The 20,560-nt window shown below is 39.0% G+C and overlaps 1 protein-coding gene across 6 annotated transcripts in view; it reads left to right on the forward strand.

The window, feature by feature from the left end:
• Window positions 1–2,440: 2,440 nt before the first annotated feature.
• The window catches only part of Lrba (LPS responsive beige-like anchor protein), a 719,595-nt gene continuing 701,475 nt past the window's right edge, over window positions 2,441–20,560 (forward strand). For 5 of the 6 annotated variants that reach the window (XM_076865289.2, XM_076865291.2, XM_076865292.2 and 2 more), the window contains exons 1-2: window positions 2,441–2,626; window positions 3,220–3,656. In XM_076865289.2, coding sequence (XP_076721404.2) covers window positions 3,441–3,656 — 216 coding nt within the window. In that variant the 5' untranslated portion in view covers window positions 2,441–2,626; window positions 3,220–3,440. Of the gene's footprint in view, window positions 2,627–2,820; window positions 2,891–3,219; window positions 3,657–20,560 lie in introns of those variants that run through there. The other variant, XM_076865290.2, reaches the window with a different exon arrangement.

A 20,560-nucleotide genomic window follows, 5' to 3' on the forward strand; every position in this document is an offset into this window, starting at 1 on the left:
TGTACCACTAAGCTATATTTCCAACTAAAAACTTTAAGAGACAGGTTTTCACTTGTGTAGGCTGGCTTCAAACATGGGATCCTTCTGCCCCAGGCTCCCAAGTATCCTGGATTAGGGGATATACCACCTTGCCCACTTTACAATTTGTTTGAAATAATTGCATAATTGTCTTATATCAACCATTAGGACAGTATTACCGGTGAGTCTGAGAATGCATGAGACATAAACCTTAACCCTTGATCATTGGGACTGAGTAACTCTAGTCACATTGTATTGAGGATATTTTCACTATTATCATCTCCTTTTTTTTTTTTTTCTTTTTGGTACTGGGATTGAACTCAGGGGCACTTGACCACTGAACCACATCCTCAGCCCTATTTTGTATTTTATTTAGATACAGGGTCTCATGAGTAGCTTAGTGCCTAGCTTTTGCAAAGGCTGGCTTTGAACTTGTGATCCTCCTGCCTCAGCCTCCCTGAGCCTCTGGGATTACAGGAGTGTGCCAGCATGGTGGTGGTTCATCTCCTTCTTTTTAATGGAAGGCACTTATTTAACAATTTTTTTTTAAGTGCTTATAAGCCAGATGTATGAAGCTATTTGCTCAAATCGGAGTAAGCAAAATCCTAACAGAAGATTTTAATGGTTTAATGCCTTCCACCTTCAAAATACAGACCTATGAAAGTTCAAATGTAAATTTCTCTCCTGAGGTACCGCCCCCCCCCACACACTCCCTTTTATTCCAGACTTAGTCATTTAACCTCTGAAATGTAAATCTGAGGTGTTTCATTTTTCAGGGATTTTAGGTGATAAACCACTGATGTTGCCTTTTACCTTGAAAGTGCAGAAATCAGCAATTCAGATCATCAGGAAAAAGTCTGCCTCATCTTTGAAATATCTAAACTCACTTATGATACAACTGAATTTCTTTTTCTTTTAGTATTTTAAAAAGATTTGATATTTAAGACACTCTCTAGCTTGAGTTTTTTTTTTTTTTTTGTACTAGAGATTGAACCTAGGGGGCTTAACCACTAGGTAGTTAATCCCCAGCCCTTTGTATTTTTTATTTATTTATTTTTATTTTGACATAGTCTCACCAAGTTGCTTAGAGCCTCACAAAGTTGCTGAGCCTGTCTTTGAACTTGCGATCCTCCTGCCTCAGCCTCCAGAGTCGCTGGGATTACAGGCCTGTGTACTAGGCAAGTTTGAGTCTTTTCTCCTGTTGCGTCTCTCCTACCAAATTTCCCTGTGAGAGTTGTCTATTTTTCAAGGCCCTTTCAAATATTTCATCTCTCAAACCAATATGAGTTTTCTTCTTACTCCTCCAGAGTACTTCCTTTTGCTTTTTGCTTCACTTTCACTTTAGGGATTTAGGAGTACTTTAAGCATATTTTTTAGAGGTCTTATGGCCTCAGAGGTATGATACCTTAAGGGTCAAACTTTACCTCCCTCTGTTCATTATTCACTGATGCTTTATCATTAGCAGTGAGGGTGGAGGGGAAGGACACTCTTAGAGTATGACGATCTATCCTGGCTTCAACCTAATATAACGTACCTTTTAAATTATTCTGAGAATGAGGAAAACCCAACTTTGACATTGGAAAATCACGAGAGGGCCCCCACCCCCATCTAGAGGCAGTCAACCCCCCTTCACGCTGTCGGGAGCAGCTGTCTCAGGAATCCTCCTGTCCTTAGAATGTGGGAGAGGTTTGGGGCGGCAGCTGCGGGGCAAGGAATCCTTCCCATTCCTGGTGGACGCGGTCTCCTCCTCTCCCCTTTGGAACCCGGCAGCTGCGGGGCATCCCAGTGGAAATCTCTTTCCAAGTCTGCGCGCAGCGCCGCGGGCGGGCAGCAGCCAAGAGCAGCGGGGGGTGGGGACTCTGGGCTCCCCTTAGGCAGGGACGGCAGCCTCGCCGGCTCCAGCGCTGCCACCTCCCTGACTTGCAGAGGTCCCTCAGGTGTCCTTCTCCAAGTCCAAGACGACACCTTGGCAACAAGGGGCGGTTCCCTCCGCGCCAAGAGACCTTGCGGTAACTTAACAGCAGCAGGAGCGTCGGAATCACAGCCTCGGCACTTGCCCACGCGCTTTCCCAGGTCGGGGGGTGGGCAGGGAGGAAAAGCTGGCCCCTGGCAGGAAAGGACGGTCCTCGCAGGGCGGGGGACACACCGGGTGCTACCTGAGCGGCAGGTCTGCCGGGCGGCACACTCACGCGCGTTCCTCCTAGGAAGCGGGTGCCCAACGCCCCCGCCCTCTCGCGGCCCCCCAGCTCGCCCGCGCGTCCCCCGCCTGTCGTGTGCCTGCCTCCGCCTTCGCGCCTGCCCGCCCCACCGCCTCGCGCGCTCGCGCACGCGCACGCGCACGCCGCGCCCGGCAGCCCTCGGCGCTGTCATGGCGGCCGGGAGCAGCTTCAGTGCGCGCAGGGACGGCGGTGCGAGCCGTGGCGGGGCGAGTTGTGGCAGTAGCATCCTCATCACCATCAGCAGCCTGGGTCGTGGCGTCGGTGGCGCCAGCAGTGGCTGTTTTTGCAAAGGCTGAGCGCAGGGGTGGGGCGGGCCAGGAAACCATGGAGTTCTGTGCAGCCGCGGGCTCCCGGGGAGCGGACTAGGGAAACTTGGAGGCTGCGACCAGGTGCACTGACCTCTCTCCTTCCTCCTCTCCTCGCCCTGGGGCCTCCCCGGCTGCCTCCCTTCCCTTCCTACCACAGCACACACACCTCCCTTCCTCTCGCCACCAAACCTCAGGTGCCCGAGAGAGGTGCTCCACTCCTCCCCCTGGGCCGAGCGTTGAGATAATCACCGCCCCCTTCCCCCGCCTTTTCCTGCCCTGGTTCTCCGCCGCCACCTCCGTCTCGCTGCTCCCTGGCAGGGGGCGAGGACAAGTCCGGAGTGTTGGGTGAGGAGGAACTTTCTGCCTCGGTGGTGGCGTGGGGGGTCCCCTCCCTTCCCCGGCCCCTCCTGTCCCCGCGACAGTTTCTCTTCCGTGCACCTGTGAGGAGAGGTTGCCCTGCGCCCTGAACCTGCGGGAGTGTGGGGGAGGAGTGAACCTGCTCTGGGCCTCCCGGTCCCGCCTTCGCCAGAACCGGCTCCGGGAGCCCGGGAGAAGCGGGCGGCTGGTGGCTGGGTGCTTTTAGTAACTTACTTGACGGACAATAACTATTCCCCCCCAAACAGTCCCCTCAAACCAAACCTAGTCTATTTAACATATATTTAATCTTCCAATAGGGTTTGGCGTTGTTGTCAGCCTCGGGGAGAGAGATTGGACAAATATTCTCCAAGAGGAAGAGGGCGACGCCAAGGACTTTCCACATCAACTGCTTTGGGGGTTTCTCCTCAAGTTGTAAGAGAGACCCTTTTCGTTTTGCTTTGCGTGTCCTGTGCTTATTACCAGTGCAGCTACTGCTGCCTCGGGGTGACTCCGAGTTGTCCTTCCTCGTGAACTAGCAATGGCTAGTGAAGACAATCGTGGCCCTTCCCCGCCACCAACAGGTGATGACGGGGGAGGTGGAGGGAAAGAAGAAACCCCTGCGGAAGGGGGTGCATTGTCTCTGAAGCCAGGGCTCCCCATCAGGGGCATCCGAATGAAATTTGCCGTGTTGACGGGATTGGTTGAAGTTGGAGAAGTATCCAATAGGGATATCGTAGAAACTGTCTTTAACCTGGTAAGTAGATGAATATTTTATAAGCATATACTTTTCTTGGTGAGTTGGAGAACAAGACGTTAAAGCTGGAGTCATGTGCTTTACTCTGATGATGGCTTTTTCCATGGTTAGAAAAGTTCTACTTGACCTAAATGAAGCCGTTTCTTACAGTTTTCAATTTAAAGAGAATTACACAAATTTGGATGCTTGAGTTTTGTGAAAGTGAACACATCAGTACTGAGGAAATCTTTATTGCGGTGGAAGTGTTTTTTTTATGGGTGGGTGTTTTCCAGTCGATGAGTTTTCTGTAGTATACCCCCCCGCCCTACTGGTATGTTTAAGCCTGCATTTCTCTTTAACATTTTAGTTAAGTTATTGTGACCTTTTTTTTTTTTTTTGACTTGGAAATAACGTGTCTTTGAGTTTGCTTAAGCTATCTTTTGCCCTAATAAGTTTTAAACACAAAATTTTTCTTCATAATGCTAATGAAAGATTAATTTGCTGCCAGTTAGTATTTTTAAATTTTGATGTTTTATTTTTAGAAGTGACCAAAGTTAAATTTTCGATTGAATTTAGGATTGCGTGTAAAGTAATCTTGTGAAAATTGGCAGTTTGAAAAAGGATTGAGGCAGATATGGTATAATCTTTCTCTTTTGTAAATTTGTGTCTCACAGTGACATAAAATTGATTATTGGGCATTGCTGATTATACTACTATGAACTATGAATGTTATTTTTAAAAAGTGGATGAGATACTTTCCTTTTTTTCCTCTAGTCCATTCTTAGAAATAGTTATCTTTAATAGCCTTTTTAGGTTTATTCCAGTTCCTGTTAGTCATCAATTTAAGAATCAAAAGGAAATTTGGCCTCAAAATACTTACCCTTTTCAGAGGTGGGTTTGCAGCTCAGTGGTAGAACACTTGCCAAGCATGTGTGAGGCACTGGGTTCGATTTTCAGCACCGCATATAAATAAATGAATAAAATAAAGGTCCATCAACAACTAAAAAAAAAAAAAAAAAAAAATTACTCTTTTCCACCCAGCCTGTTAGAAGATAACAGATGGCACCAAATAAAAATGTGCAATAGTTGTAATAACTGTTTAGCACTTTTTCCCTTTGCCTCTGTGTTTTCAAGGTTAGGCTTGTATTATTCCAGGGTGGTTAATTATTTCCTACACTAGACCTTAAGTGCTAGTCTGCTCATTTGCAATACAACTTCTCTTCTCAAAAGTAGCTGGATGAAATTAATTTATTTTTGGAGTATAAAAACTTTGAACAATATGGCATTTCTCTACCAGATTATTGAGAGTTTATGTATAAATACTCAACACTTTTTTTTTGAGAGGGTGTACTGGGGATTGAACCCAGTGGTGCTCTACCATTGAGCTATGTCTCCAGCCCTTATTATTTATTTTTTTGAGACAGGGTTTCACAAAGTTATTGAGATTGGCTTGGAACTTGCCATCCTCCTGCCTCAGCCTTGTGATTAGCTAGAATAACCGGCATGTGCCACCACACCCTGCACATTTTAAAAACTATATTCTATGGAAATGTCCATATATATAATAGTATAGTAAACTCTGATATCAGTAATCCAGCGTCAATGGTTACCAGCATTTTGGGAATCTTCTATGCATGTGAAGCTTATATGCATATGAGTCTCAAGGAGATAAAATGCAAATTGATCTAATTCTTTACATCAAAATAGAAAAAGTTGAAAACAAGTTTTTGATTTTTTTTTCTAGACTTCATGTATCTTGGATGATAAACAGAAATCTGTGATAGTGATATAGTGCATAATTAGTTTTTTTTGTGTGTGTGAAGACACAACATTCTTTGACAGAAGGAGGATTCAAATTCCTCTGTTCTTTAGAATGTGTCCTGTGGGGGTGTTTGAACAAACATGAGTCACTTGCATTTTTATCATTAAAGAAAATCTAAATTCCATAGTAATAGTTTACTTATATGCTGCTTAGAAGTGTAGACCTAGAGAGATTTTAAGGTCATTGGTTAAATTCTCCATAGTTGCATGTTGGCAGGGTAGCAGGTGATTGGGTAGAAGGAGAAGGAAAATTTGTTCAATTACACTTCTTTTTCACCATCATTCTTTTGGCAGGTAGGTCAGGAAAAATTGCTGAGAGGATTAGATAGCAGTTCCTCTTTTCCCATTTCCTCTTACAATACTTGCAATAATCAATACATGGAGTGTTGGCCAGTTTTTAAAAATTTTTGGAAAATGAAATGTTGGGATTTTGGCAAATTAGTCCATCTCAGTTTCATCAGTATTGCTGCACCTAATTAGATATTTTCTAATTGATAATTATCAGCCTCAGTTTTTTTAAAAAAATTGGTACTGGGACTTAAACTTAGGGATGCTCTACCACTGAACTGTATTCCCAACTCTTTTTATTTTGTATTTTGAGACTGGGTCTATTCTCAGTTTCTGAGGCTGGCCTTGAACTTGCAATCAATCCTCCTGCCTCAGCCTCTTGAGTTGCTAGGATTACAGGTGTGAGCCACCATACCTGGCTCATGTCCTACTGATTCTTTTTTATTCATTAAATAGTAGCTACTTAAGCTGTGGTGTAACACAGTGGTAGATTACTTGTCTACCATGTGTGAGGCACTGGGTTTGATCCTCAACACCATGTAAAAAAATAAATAAGTAAAATAAGGGTATTGTGTTCATGTACAAAAACAACTAAAATTCAAAGTAGTAGCTACTTTAAACAATGAGTGTGTACTGTCAAAATTAAATGACCTTCCCTCTTCTGTCCAGATAGCATGTGGTAGAGCCACAGAGCTGCTCCAAAGGTCTGTCTGTATGAAGTACTGCCTCCCAACTTTGCTATTGTATCTTGACTTTACTGTTATAAATTCACTATCCCCTTATAATTCCTTTTTTTTTGACGGGGGGTGGGGGAGAGAGAGAGAGAGAGAGAGAATTTTTTTTTTTTCTTAATATTTAGTTTTTGGTTCTTGGCAGACACAACATCTTTGTTTGTATGTTGTGTTGAGGATGGAACCTGGGCCCCACGCATGCCAGACAAGCACGCTACCACTCGAGCCACATCCCCAGCCCCTATAATTCCTTTTATATATCTGTTTTAAAGATAAATTTGATTAACAGTACATTAGTGTATTGAAGTGTTTTAAGCTTCTGGTCAACCTTGCATTTTTCTCATTGGAATTTAAGACCATTTCTTCATCTGTATGTTAGAGTAATTTGGTTTTCAAACTTTTGGACTCAGAATAATTAATATATTGCAAGTTTCAGAAACTTGCTGCTGAGTTTAGGTTTCCCTCAAGAATATAAAGGCATTCAGAACTATTTAATTCAAGAATAGTGTTTCTTATCATATTTTCATGATTTTTTTTCTAAAAACTAATTTAATTAAATTTGATTTTTAATTAAAATGTTAAAACTTAAAAGATGGAATATAATTTTCCTTACCCATTATATGGTGTTTGATATATGTCTTGCTAAATATTATAGTATAAATCTTTAATACTTAGAGGAGCTGAGCAGATCACATAAATATTAGGTTTGTATTGACAGTGTACAGAGTGTACTCTGTGGGCTTAAAGAAGCAGCTGCTCTTATGTTTCAGATGATTGTCGTGACACAGTGACGTGGATACAGTGGTGTCACACCTTTTGATTTTTCAGGAAATCTAGAATTAAACATTAATACTTTAAAATGTCAAATTAAAATATTTACGTATATGTGGGTCACATAAAATCAGTTTTCAGGCTTATACATGAACTTTGTTAGAAAGGTAATCATTCAACATGTCTTTATTCTGATGTGTGTATCTAGAATTATTTCCTCCTTAATATCTGCCATCATATATTTAAGGTTAAAAGGTTGTAGCTCAGTGGTAGAGCACTTGCCTAGCATGTGTGAGGCACTGGGTTTGGTCTTCAGCACCACATAAAAAAATGAAAGTAAGTAAAATAAAGGTGTCCATCTATAACTGAAAGTATTTAAAAAAGTAATCGATTTTAAAAATCATACTTGTTTTTATTACAATTTGTAATTCACATTATAAGTAATAGAGAATTTGAGCTGCTTTGAGCACAATAAAAATAATTCATAGGTTCATTTATCTGAAAGTCCAAAGGTAGGGTAAGAAGAACAGTAACTCAATCATATTAAAGACTCAATTTCTTTCTGTTTCTGTTTTGCTTTGTATGATATTAGCTTTAGTCTGTTGCTATTCCACTCATGGTTGTAGTATGACTGCCAGTGGTTTTTGGGACCACATGTATTGTTCACATCCCTTGGAGGAGAGAGCCTCTCTTGTCCTAAAGTAATTGGACTGCTCTCCAATGATTATTACTACTGAAAAGTGCTGACTGGCCTAAAGTAGTGTGTTTATATATATATATATATATATTTTAATAACTTTTAGTAAATTTATGGGGTTTTATAGCCATCATCCCAATCTTATTTTTCTTTTTACAACCTAATTTTGTAATATTTACATTCTGTGTTCCAGACATTTTACAATTTTATCCCTTTCCTTTAGGCCTATGATCCATTTTGAGTTCATTTTGTATGGTGTGAGTAAGAGAAGGGGTCTAAATCATCTTTTTGTATATGATTATATGATTGTCCCAGGCCATTTGTTGAAAGCTTATTCTTTCCTCATTGAATTGCCTGGTACCTTTGTTAAAAATTAATTGACGGGACTGGGGATGTGGCTCAAGTGGTAGCGCGCTCACCTGGCATGGGTGCGGCCCGGGTTCGATTCTCAGCACCATGTACAAACAAAGATGTTGTGTCCGCCGATAACTAAAAAATAAATATTAAAAAATTCTCTCTCTCCTCTCTCACTCTCTCTTAAAAAAAAATTAATTGACTATAAATGTAAAGATTTATCTGGACTCTTTGTTTTTACAGACTTGAGGATCAATCCCAGGGCCTTGCATATGCTAATCAAATGTTTTACCACTGAGCTTCATCCTTAACCTTGGACTCAGTTCTTTTCCATTGATCTATGTGTCTGTATCCCTACTCTCCCTGCACCTCCATATTGGCCATAGAACCCTGCACATGCTAGGCAAGTGCTCTACCATTGAGCAGCACCCTCAGGTGTTTTTATGCCAGTACAAACTGTTGATTACTGTAGTAAGTTTTGAAATAGGGAGTGTATATTCCCTTCCTTGATTCTTCTTTTTCCAGATTGTTCTTTTTAATTCTAGGTGCTTTGTATATCCGCTTGAATTTGATAGCGAGTGTTGAATTTGTAGATCACTTTGGGGAATATTGACTCTTCCAGTCTATAAGCACAGGATGTTTCTCCTTCTTTGTAGATTTTTCCTTCATTCTTTCAGAAATTTTTAAGTAAACTTCTTTTTTGTTATTAAAATGCTTTTGTAGGGGGCTGGGGATGTGGCTCAAGCGGTAGCGCGCTCGCCTGGCATGCGTGCGGCTCGGGTTCGAGCCTCAACACCACATACAAAGATGTTGTGTCCGCCGAAAACTAAAAAAAAAATAAAATATTAAAATTTCTGTCTCTCCCCTCTCTCTCTCTCTCTCTCTCTCTCTCTCTCTCTCTCTCTTTAAAAAAAAATGCTTTTGTAGGTATATTTGTGTATTGAAATTTCCAAAAGAGGAAAAAATGGTTCAGTGTGGACATTTGTATAGATCATGAATAGGTATTGTTAGATTATTCATTAATGTTGATAAATAAGAGGAATTTGGATGATTGGTGAAATTTTAAAAACTTTGTAGTTTTCTAGAACTGATAATTGTTAGAATTGATAATTTAGGCCTCTGCAGTTTTATAGCCTTGTTTCATTAGAATTGCTTTTTTTTTTTTAAATTGAAAAATCATTTGGAAATTGAAAAAACAGAAACTAAGTAAGCTTTTTTTTTGTTCTTATACTGACTCCGCTGAACATCCATCTCTCTCTCTCTCTCTCTCTCTCTCTCTCTCTCACACACACACACACACACACACACACTCTTTTTTTTTTTTTTTTTTTTGTGGTACTAGGGATTGAACCCATGGCCTTGTACATGCTATGTAAGTGCTCTACCAGTAGGCTACATCCCCATTCCTTTTTTATTTTTATTTTTTCAGTTGTAAATGGATATAATATCTTTATTTTATTTATTTATTTTTATGTGGTGCAGAGGATTGAACCCAGTGTCCCATGCATATGAGGCAAGTGCTCAACCCCTGAGCTACAATTCCAGCCTCTATCCCCAGTCCTTTTAAAAATTTTAAAAAGCACACACTTGTAATCCCAGCCATTTGGGAGACTGAGGCAGGGGGATTGCAAAATTGAGGTCAGCATCAGCAACTTAGTGAGGCATTGAGCAACTTACTGAGGCACTGAGCAACTTACTGAGACCCTGTCTCAAAATGGAAAAAAAAAAAAAAAAAAAGGAGGGGGGCTGGGGATGTGGTAGGGATGTGGCTCAGCACTAAGCACCCTTGGGTTGAATCCCCAGTACAAGAAAAAAAAAAGTGTGTGTGTAGAGAGAGAGAGAGACAGAGACAGACACACAAGGTCTTACTAAGTTGCCCTGGCTGTCCTGGAACTTGTGATATGTGATTATAGGTGTGTGCCATAGTACCTGGCTTCACATATATCTTCTTAAACATATTTTAGAGTAGATTTTGTATGTTTGAACTAAAAATGTCTACAGGACATTTTTGTTTTATGATACATAAATTATTCATAAGGTTTTTATTTATGTTTGTGCTTCCAGAACTCAGAACTTTTCACAGTGCTTGGTACTCGGTTTGCTAAAAATCAGATGTGGTAGAGTGTACCTGTAGTTCCAGCTACTCAGGTGGGAAGCTGAGGCAGGAGGATCCCTTGAGCCCAGGAGTTTAGGGTCAGCTTGGGCAACATAATAGAATCCTGTATCTTAAAAAATAAATAAATAGGGGCTGGCTCAGTGGTATCATACTCAGTGGTACCATGTGTGAGGCACTGGGTTCGATTCTCAGCACCAGTCATATAAATAAATAAAATAAACATATCTACAACTAAGAAAAAAAATAATAAAAAAAATGAATAGGGGTGTGGCCCAGTGGTAAAGCGCTTGCTTGGCATGCATGAGGCACTGGGTTCAATCCTCAGCACCACATAAAAATAAAATAAAGGTATTGTGCCCACTTACAATTAAAAAAAATACATATTTAAAAAAAATAAATGAGGGGCTGGGGATGTGGCTCAAGCGGTAGTGCGCTCACCTGGCATGTGCACGGTGCTGGGTTCGATCCTCAGCACCACATACAAATAAAGATGTTGTGTCTGCCGAAAACTAAAAAATAAATATTAAAAAAAAATGAATAGCCAGGCATGGTGGCATACAACTATAATCCCAGCAATTTGGGAAGCTGAGGTAGGAGAATTACAAGGTCAAGGCCAGCCTCAACAATTTAGCAAGGCCCTAAGAAATTTAGTGAGATACGGTTTCAATAAAAAGGGACTGGGGATGTGGCTCAGTGGTTAAGTGCACTTAGGTTCAATCCCCAGTACCCTCCTCCCCTCCCCCAAATATAAGTGTTTGTTAAGTGGAAATGTCTTACACTTTTTCATTAAGTAAATTACAACTGCCAGGAATTCTAGTTCCTGTTATTCTTTTCTGCAAAAAGGTATGTTGTTAAAAGTCTTAAGGTCTATTTTTTAAATTATTTTCTGTTTCTATGAAGATATTTGTCAGGCAGCTTGCATTTTTCATTGTATCATTTTGAATTACCTCAGTATTTGTTTTACCCCTTAGAGCAATTTCATGAATTAATTTTCAAATAGTCTGCTATAACCTGATCTTAGTTTTTTCCTTTTGCTTTAGTATTCTTTAATTCACTCTCATGTAATGGGTGCATACTCAGAAACCTGAGTGTTGACTTCTAGTGACACTGGCTTAAAAAAATGTTGGGGAGAGTGTGGTTGTAACTCAGTGGTAGAGCACTTGCCAAGCATATGTGAGGCCCTGGGTTCGATTCTCAGCACCACATAAAAATAAAGATTTGTGTCCATCTACAACTAGAAAAAAATTTAAAAAATGTTGCGTCAAAAATAAAAGGTATAAAACAAGGATGAGATGCATTGAGGGAGATTGGGTAACAAATAACAAAATATAGTCAGATAGGAGGAATAAGTTTGAGAGTTGTGTAGCAAAGCAGGGTGACAATATATAGCTTAAAACGATTTACTGTGTATTTTATAAAGAACTAGAAACTAGGCATGATTGCACATACCTGTAATCCCAGTTAGTTGTGAGGCTGAGGCAAGAAGATCACAAGTTTCAGACTAGCTTGGGCAATTTAGCCAGGCCCTGTTTTAGAATAAAATAAAAATAAAATTAGCAGGGGACGTAGTTAATTGGTAGAGCACTTGCCTAGTATGTGCAAGGTTTAATCTTCAGTCTTGTGAGGGGTTAGGGGAAGGCTAGAAAAGAATTTGAAAGGACTGATAAAATGTTAAGGAGAAGGAAATGCTTATTATCCTGATTTGATCTTTATACTTGTTATACATGTAAATATGTACAATTATGTGTCAATTAAAAAAGTTATATGCAAAAAAGCTAAAAAATAATTAAAAAAGCTGTTGAGTATAAAAATTATTTCTAATTGACTTGACCAACTAAATAAAGCATTCTCAGTTTAGATTTTAAAAAATTGATTCCTCAAAGATTTAATTGGATTTATCCAGAAATAATTTATGTGATCAAAATGTGCTTTGTGAAGTAGAGAATTTCTTGTCCCTGAATGTTTCAGAACATGGCATTATGGGGATTTTGGCTGGTCACAGTGGCACATGCCTGCAATCCCAGTCACTCTGGATGCTGAGATAGCACTATAAATTCCAGGCTAGCCTCAGCAAATTTGTGAGATCCTTAATGTAGTGAGACCTTGTCTTAAAATAAAAATTAAGTAAAAAAGGACTGGGGATGTGGTTCAGTGGCAAAGCGTCCCTGGGTTCAATCCCCAGAACCAAAAAACAATATAAAACAAAACAAACAAATGAAGTAAGAGGGGATTTTGTGGTGCATATTTTTACTTTGGATAGAAAGTTGAATTCCTAATGACTTCTAAGGTTATGTGACTTTATCATGTTCTTGCTCAAAGTTTTGTTGTCTCTATTAAACCTTAGTCTTTGCATTTATTTTTCAGACCTCTCTTTATCAGCCCTATTCCATCAATCTTTTAGTAATTTACATCTATAAATATTGTAATTTTAGAGAGTGGTGAGTGACTGGATTTTCTGTATACTTACAGAATGATTAAAAACTCAATTAACTATGTTTTGTTAGAGATACATCTATTGCTTGAGAACTGAAAAAGATTTTCCCTTTGTCTAATGATTTCTTTAAACACATTTTTTAGTTGTAGATGGACACAATACCTTTATTTTGTTTATTTATTTTTATGTGGTGCTGAGGATCAAACCTAGTGCCTCACATGTGCCAGGCAAGTGCTCTACCACTGAGCCACACCATCATTCAACAAAGATACCATTAGGCAGGCTGGGGTTGTAAGCAAACACAAATCCAAAGACTTGCAGAATAATTTTCCTTATGGTTGGTGACTTTCCTGTTAGTGGGTAGATGAGGCTGTGTATCTACGACTAGGTTTATAAAGGGATTATTTTATAAGTTGACTAAAGCAATTTGATAGAAGTATATAAGTATATTGATAATTGATGTGCTTTTGAATTGAAGTTAATTCATTATTTTGTGTTATAATTGATAATAGCAACAGTTAAAATTTATTGAGTGCTTACTACTTGCCAAGTTCTGTTTTACATGTGTATTAACCCAGTTTACTTCTTAAAATTCTCACAAGCAGGGCTGGGGTTGTGGGTCAGTGGTAGTGTGCTTGCCTTATATGCATGGGGCACTGGGTTTAATTCTTAGCACCACATAATAAAATAAAATAAAGATATTGTGTCCTACAACTAAAAGAAATTAAAAAAAATTCTCACAATGAGTTATATATAGGTGTTTTTGCCATAATGTCTTGCATTCTATAAAATTGAACTAAAAATAACAGGGCTTATAAGGAAATATGAGGGTTTTGGTAGACCTTGCAAAACCAATGAAACTTTGTGATCAGAGTACTAATAGAACTAAGAATCATTCTAACAAGAATACTAATAAGATTCAATCTTTACTGGTATTTTTGCCTTAGAATCAGTCACTTTTGTATTATGAACCTTGGAGCTTATACTTCCTTCTTTGAGATATGGATTTGGCAGGACATTCATCTTTAACTTCTGAGAGAAAACATTTTTATCAGTACCAAAATTCTCATCCAAGGTGTACCTTACTTCATTCATTAATTGTTTTAATACAGGGGGACATGTCTTTGCAGTTTTTTTTTTTCATCTGTTATCTGTTGCTTGTCAAATACTTAACATAATGGAAAAAGCATAGTGCTTCTTGAAGTCATTAAACTAGCCACTGTTTGCATGAAAGGAAAATAAGTCTGTAAGTTTTCCTTAAAATATTCATATATGGCTACGAATTCCTTTTAATTTTGTTGGAAGAAGTCTATATGAACTAGTGTCACTTCCACATTATTCCCATATAGTTCAACTCTTTAATAATAGTTCTTTTGGAGATAATCGAGCTATAACCCTAGCCCCATTTCCAGCCTTTTTAATTTTTATTTTTTGAGACAAGGTCTGGCCAGGTTACTTAGAGCTGGCCTTGAATGTGTGATCTTTCTGTGTTAGCCTCCCAAGTAGCTGGGATTATAGACATGCACTTTTTCTGATCAGTCCAGTCACTTAACCACTGAGCCATATATGGTATATAATTGCAAAGAACCTTAAATGTGAAAATAGTGGCTTAAGGCATCTTTCAATCATATAATTGAATAGTCAGTCTGAAAGGTTAGCTAGATCTTTTAAGACTTGCCTAGCATAGTCAGGATTCATCTTGTAAGGTTTTTTTATTTGCTTTTGTTTTGCTTTAAATTACTTAAAATTTGTGTTAGTAAAAGGGAAATTTTAGTGAATATCATATTCAAATTGGATGAAATTAATGACATAGTCCATTATTAAATACTCTCATGGTTAAAATATAGTTGGCTTAGCTTTCAAGATTGAAATGACCTTGTGTGTTGATCCTAAAAGAAACTGAAGTTTTAATAATCTTTTGTGTGACTTTTACATACTAACCACATTGAGCACATTAATAAAAAAGGGGCCAGGTGTGGTGGTGCAGGCCTGTAATCCTAGCAGTTTACTTGGGAGGCTGAAGCAGGTGAATTGAAGGTTGGAAGCCAGCCTCAGCAATTTAGAAAGACCCTGTCTCAAAATAAAAAAGGCTGGGGATGTAGCTCAGTGGTAGTCCCATGGTTCATTCCCCAGTACCAAAAGGATGATGCTTTTACTAATGAATTGTAGAAGACAATGCCACATGTCATCTTCAGTATTTGTCAAGCTTTATTAAAGGGCTTCCATTATTCAAGTGATCTTAAAGCTCAGTGGTGGAGTGCTTGCTTAGCATGTGGAAGGTACTGGATTCACTGATCCTCAGTACCACATAAAAATAAATAAATAAAAGTATTGTGTCCTTCTACAACTAAAAATATTTTTTTTATAAAAGGCTGAGTTCAATTCCCAGAACTACCCTGCCCCAAAAAAAGTTTGGGTTATAGATTTCTTGAATTAGAATCTCAACAATATTATTTTTTCAGTGTCTTGTACAAGTTGCTTATCCCCTTTGTGTCCCAGATTTATTATTTATAAAGTGGATACTATCACACAGCTTATTTCAGAACACATCATGAGTTATCAGAACAATCGATAATACATTCTATCCTAGCATACAGTACCTTTCTTCATCTGCGCATAAGATAATCAGCAAGGAAGAACCTATAAGAGTAAGGTTTATGCCTAAATCTACTCTGTGTCAGAATTGTCCTCTATTCTGGCATTCTGAGCAAAATCCTGTCTATGATAGAGGCAATAACTGTAGCCACGTTTGAAGGGTTCATTTCTAAATCCTTTCTGAACTGTCTTAACCCCAGTGTCGATTGCTGTTTTCTTTCAAGCTGAGAAAATTTGTTAAGTGTTGCCATCGTTTCTTTCCTCAGAGGTAACATTGTCCTTAACACCTTTCCTCCTATAGAGTAAGCCACCTCTGATGTCCTTTGAGAACTTTGCTCTTTTGTCCTACTGTTGGGGTCAACCTTCTGGTAGAGGGGAAGGAAATTTAGGACCAGGCTTGAGAGTTAAGCTTCTAAGTTTCTCTAACATTTCTGAGCAGATGGTGTGAGGCTGATAAATATTCTTGCTGGTTTTTTTTTCAGAGGGCATCAGAGAAGACTCTAAGGTCACAGTTGGGTTAAACTTTTGCAATGGGTTTCTTAGAGGTCTGGGTACTTTATTTAGTTTCTTGGGGCTCTAAGCTCCTCCTTGATCTTTGGGTCCCAGTGGAAGGTGACTCTTCTTATTGCCATAAGGTAATCTTGAAAGAACTTTTTAGTTTAGAAAGAGCCAGAACAACCCAAAGTCCAACAAATGGTGGTGATCAAGGAAACCTTGTTAGGATTTACTTCCTCTAGATAGTCAAATTAAACTGTCTTCTAAGTATTCTGCCAGGGTTATAGGCTGACGTTCTCCTCCACCGGGGGTCAATGCAGGGTCTTCCTAGATAATCCCATTGGTAGTAGCAACAGGCTGTATGTTCATAGAGTGGGAACTCAATCAACACAAGCTTATGACCCACACTTCCTGGGAGTTCTTCCTTCATGGGGAATAATTGCAATCCCCAATTCCCATTACAAATGAGGCTCAACAGGTTACTGGATATTTTTGGCACTGGGTGTTACTGCAGCCTGCTGGCATAGGTAGGTACATGCTGAACCCATCAGTGTAGAGCGCGTGCAACCTTGGACAGCTAAGGGCATCACAGATCTGCTGTTGTTTAGTTTTGGGTAGATGAATGCTGTTTGTCCCTCTAAGAAGTTGGGGGATGCTGACTGACTGGGAGGGACAAAACTGGTTAGCAAGCCAAGGTCACATTTATTATTAGAATTAACCAGACAGATAGCTCCACCAACCGATGGACAGGTAACACCAACTATTTTTTTTTTAAAATTTTAACTTTCTTTTATTTTTTGTTGTGCTGGGGATCAAATTTAGGGCCTCATGTATGCTTAAGCAGGTGCTATACCACTAAGCTATACCCCTAGCCCTAATTTTTTTTGGTACTAGGGGTTGAACCCAGGGATGCTTAACCACTGAGTCACATCCTCAGTCCTTTTTTGTATTTTATTTAGAGACAGGATCTTGCTAAGTTGCTTAGGGCCTTGTCAGGTTGCTGAGGCTGGCTTTGAACTTGGAATTCTCCTGCCTCAACCTCCTGAGCCACTGGGATTATAGGTATGCACCACCACACAGCCTAGCCATAATTTTAACTTTAAAAATAATTGTTAATTCTGCTATCACTAAGACATTGTGAAGACTTTTTCTTTTTTCTTTTTGGTACTGGGTATTGAACTTAGGTTGCCAAGCCCCAGCCCAGCCCTTTTTTACATTTTATTTAGAGACATGTAAGTTAATTAGTTGATAGGAAAACAGAAAGTAGAGATGATACTTCTTAGCACAGAGTATCAAACAAACCTGTATTGCTTCATCTCACTGATATCACTTTCCCTTTGTAGAAACTGCAGTTAACCTTGACTGTCTTTCTTTTTTTTTTTTAATTTTTATTTATTTATTTTTTATTGGTTATTCAAAACATTTCAAAGATTGCAGAATCACATCGGTTACACATCCACATTTTTACATAATACCATAATAGTAACTGTTGTATTCTGCTACCTTTCCTATCCTCTACTATCCCCCCTCCCCTTCCCTCCCATCTTCTCTCTCTACCCCATCTACTGTAATTCATTTCTCTCCTTATTTTTTTCCCATTCCCCTCACAACCTCTTATATGTAATTTTGTATAACAATGAGGGTCTCCTTCCATTTCCATGCAATTTCCCTTTTCTCTCCCTTTCCCTCCCACTTCATGACTCTGTTTAATGTTAATCTTTTCCTCCTGCTCGTCCTCCCTGCTCTGTTCTTAGTTGCTCTTATTATATCAAAGAAGACATTTGGCATTTGTTTTTTAGGGATTGGCTAGCTTCACTTAGCATAATCTGCTCTAATGCCATCCATTTCCCTGCAAATTCCATGATTTTGTCATTTCTTAGTGCTGCGTAGTACTCCATTGTGTATAAATGCCACATTTTTTTTTATCCATTCATCTATTGAGGGGCATCGGGGTTGGTTCCACAGTCTAGCTATTGTGAATTGTGCTGCTATGAACATCGATGTGGCAGTATCCCTGTAGTACACTCTTTTGAGGTCTTCAGGGAATAGTCCGAGAAGGGCAATAGCTGGGTTAAATGGTGGTTCCATTCCCAGCTTTCCCAGGAATCTCCATACTGCTTTCCATATTGGCCTCACCAATTTGCAGTTTCACCAGCAATGTACAAGAGTACCCTTTTCCCCACATCCTCGCCAGCACTTGTTATTGTTTGACTTCCTAATGGCTGCCAATCTTACTGGAGTGAGATGGTATCTTAGGGTGGTTTTGATTTGCATTTCTCTGACTGCTAGAGATGGTAAGCATTTTTTCATGTACTTGTTGATTGATTGTATGTCCTCCTCTGAGAAGTGTCTGTTCAGGTCTTTGGCCCATTTGTTGATTGGGTTATTTGTTTTCTTATTCTTTAATTTTTTGAGTTCTTTGTATACTCTGGATATTAGGACTCTATCTGAAGTGTGAGGAGTAAAAATTTGTTCCCATGATGTAGGCTCCCTATTTACCTCTCTTATTGTTTCTCTTGCTGAGAAAAAACTTTTTAGTTTAAGTAAGTCCCATTTGTTGATTCTTGTTATTAACTCTTGTGCTATGGGTGTCCTATTAAGGAATTTGGAGCCCGACCCCACAATATGTAGATCGGAGCCAACCTTTTCATCTATCAGACGCATAGTCTCTGATTTGATATCAAGGTCCTTGATCCATTTTGAGTTAACTTTTGTGCATGGCGAGAGGAGGGGATTCAGTTTCATTTTGTTGCATATGGATTTCCAGTTTTCCCAGCACCATTTGTTGAAGATGCTATCCTTCCTCCATTGCATGCTTTTAGCCCCTTTATCGAATATAAGATAGTTGTAATTTTGTGGATTGGTTTCTGTGTCCTCTATTCTATACCATTGGTCCACCCGCCTGTTTTGATACCAGTACCATGCTGTTTTTGTTACTATTGCTTTGTAGTACAGTTTGAAATCTGGTATCGCTACACCTCCTGATTCACACTTCCTGCTTAGAATTGCTTTTGCTATTCTGGGTCTTTTATTTTTCCATATGAATTTCATGATTGCTTTATCTATTTCTACAAGAAATGCCGTTGGGATTTTGATTGGCATTGCATTGAACCTATAGAGAACTTTTGGTAATATCGCCATTTTAATGATGTTAGTTCTGCCTATCCATGAACAGGGTATATTTTTCCATCTTCTAAGATCTTCTTCTATTTCTCTCTTTAGGGTTCTGTAGTTTTCATTGTATAAATCTTTCACCGCTTTTGTTAGGTTGATTCCCAAGTATTTTATTTTTTTTGAGGATATTGTGAATGGGGTGGATTTCCTCATTTCCAGTTCAGAAGATTTGTCGCTGATATACAGGAATGCCTTTGATTTATGCATGTTGATTTTATATCCTGCCACTTTGCTGAATTCATTTATTAGCTCTAGTAGTTTCTTTGTAGACCCTTTTGTGTCTTCTAGGTATAGGATCATATCATCCGCAAATAGTGATAATGTAAGTTCTTCTTTTCCTATTTTTATGCCTTTAATTTCTTTCGTCTAATTGCTCTGGCCAGTGTTTTGAGAACTATATTGAATAGAAGTGGTGAGAGAGGGCATCCCTGTCTTGTTCCAGATTTTAGAGGGAATGCCTTCAGTTTTTTTCCATTTAGAATGATGCTAGCCTGAGGCTTAGCATATATAGCTTTTATAATTTTGAGGTAAGTTCCTGTTATCCCTAGTTTTTCTAATGTTTTGAACATAAAGGGATGCTGTACTTTGTCGAATGCTTTTTCTGCGTCCATCGAGATGATCATATGGTTCTTATCTTTAAGTCTATTGATGTGGTGAATAACGTTTATTGATTTCTGTATATTGAACCAGCCTTGCATTCCAGGGATGAATCCTACTTGATCATGGTGCACAATCTTTTTGATATGTTTTTGTATACGATTTGCCAGAATTTTATTGAGGATTTTTGCATCTAAATTCATTAGGGATATTGGTCTGTAGTTTTCTTTCTTTGAGGTGTCCTTCTCTGGTTTGGGAATCAGGGTGATATTGGCCTCATAGAATGAATTTGGGAGTTCTCCCTCTTTTTCTATCTCCTGAAATAGATTATGGAGTATTGGTATTAGTTCTTCTTTAAAGTTCTTGTAAAACTCTGCTGTATATCCATCCGGTCCTGGGCTTTTCTTGGTTGGTAGTCTTTTGATGGCTTCTTCTATTTCCTCCCTTGATATTGATCTGTTTAGGTTGTTTATATCTTCCTGATTCAATCTGGGTAGTTCATATGTCTCAAGGAATTTATCGATGCCTTCACTATCTTCTATTTTATTAGAGTATAGGGTTTCAAAATAATTTCTAATTATCTTCTGTATTTCTGAATTGTCTGTTGTGATGTTGCCTTTTTCATCCCGTAAGCTAGTAATTTGGGTTCTCTCTCTTCTTCTCTTTGTTAGCGTGGCTAGTGGTCTATCAATCTTATTTATTTTTTCAAAGAACCAACTTTTAGTTTTGTCAATTTTTTCGATTGTTTCTTTTGTTTCGATTTCATTGATTTCAGCTCTAATTTTAATTATTTCTTGCCTTCTACTGTATTTGCTGCTGATTTGGTCTTTTTTTTCTAAGGCTTCGAGGTGT

The sequence above is a fragment of the Callospermophilus lateralis genome, chromosome 8 (genome assembly GCF_048772815.1).
Source record: "Callospermophilus lateralis isolate mCalLat2 chromosome 8, mCalLat2.hap1, whole genome shotgun sequence".
Lineage (NCBI taxonomy): Eukaryota > Metazoa > Chordata > Mammalia > Rodentia > Sciuridae > Callospermophilus > Callospermophilus lateralis.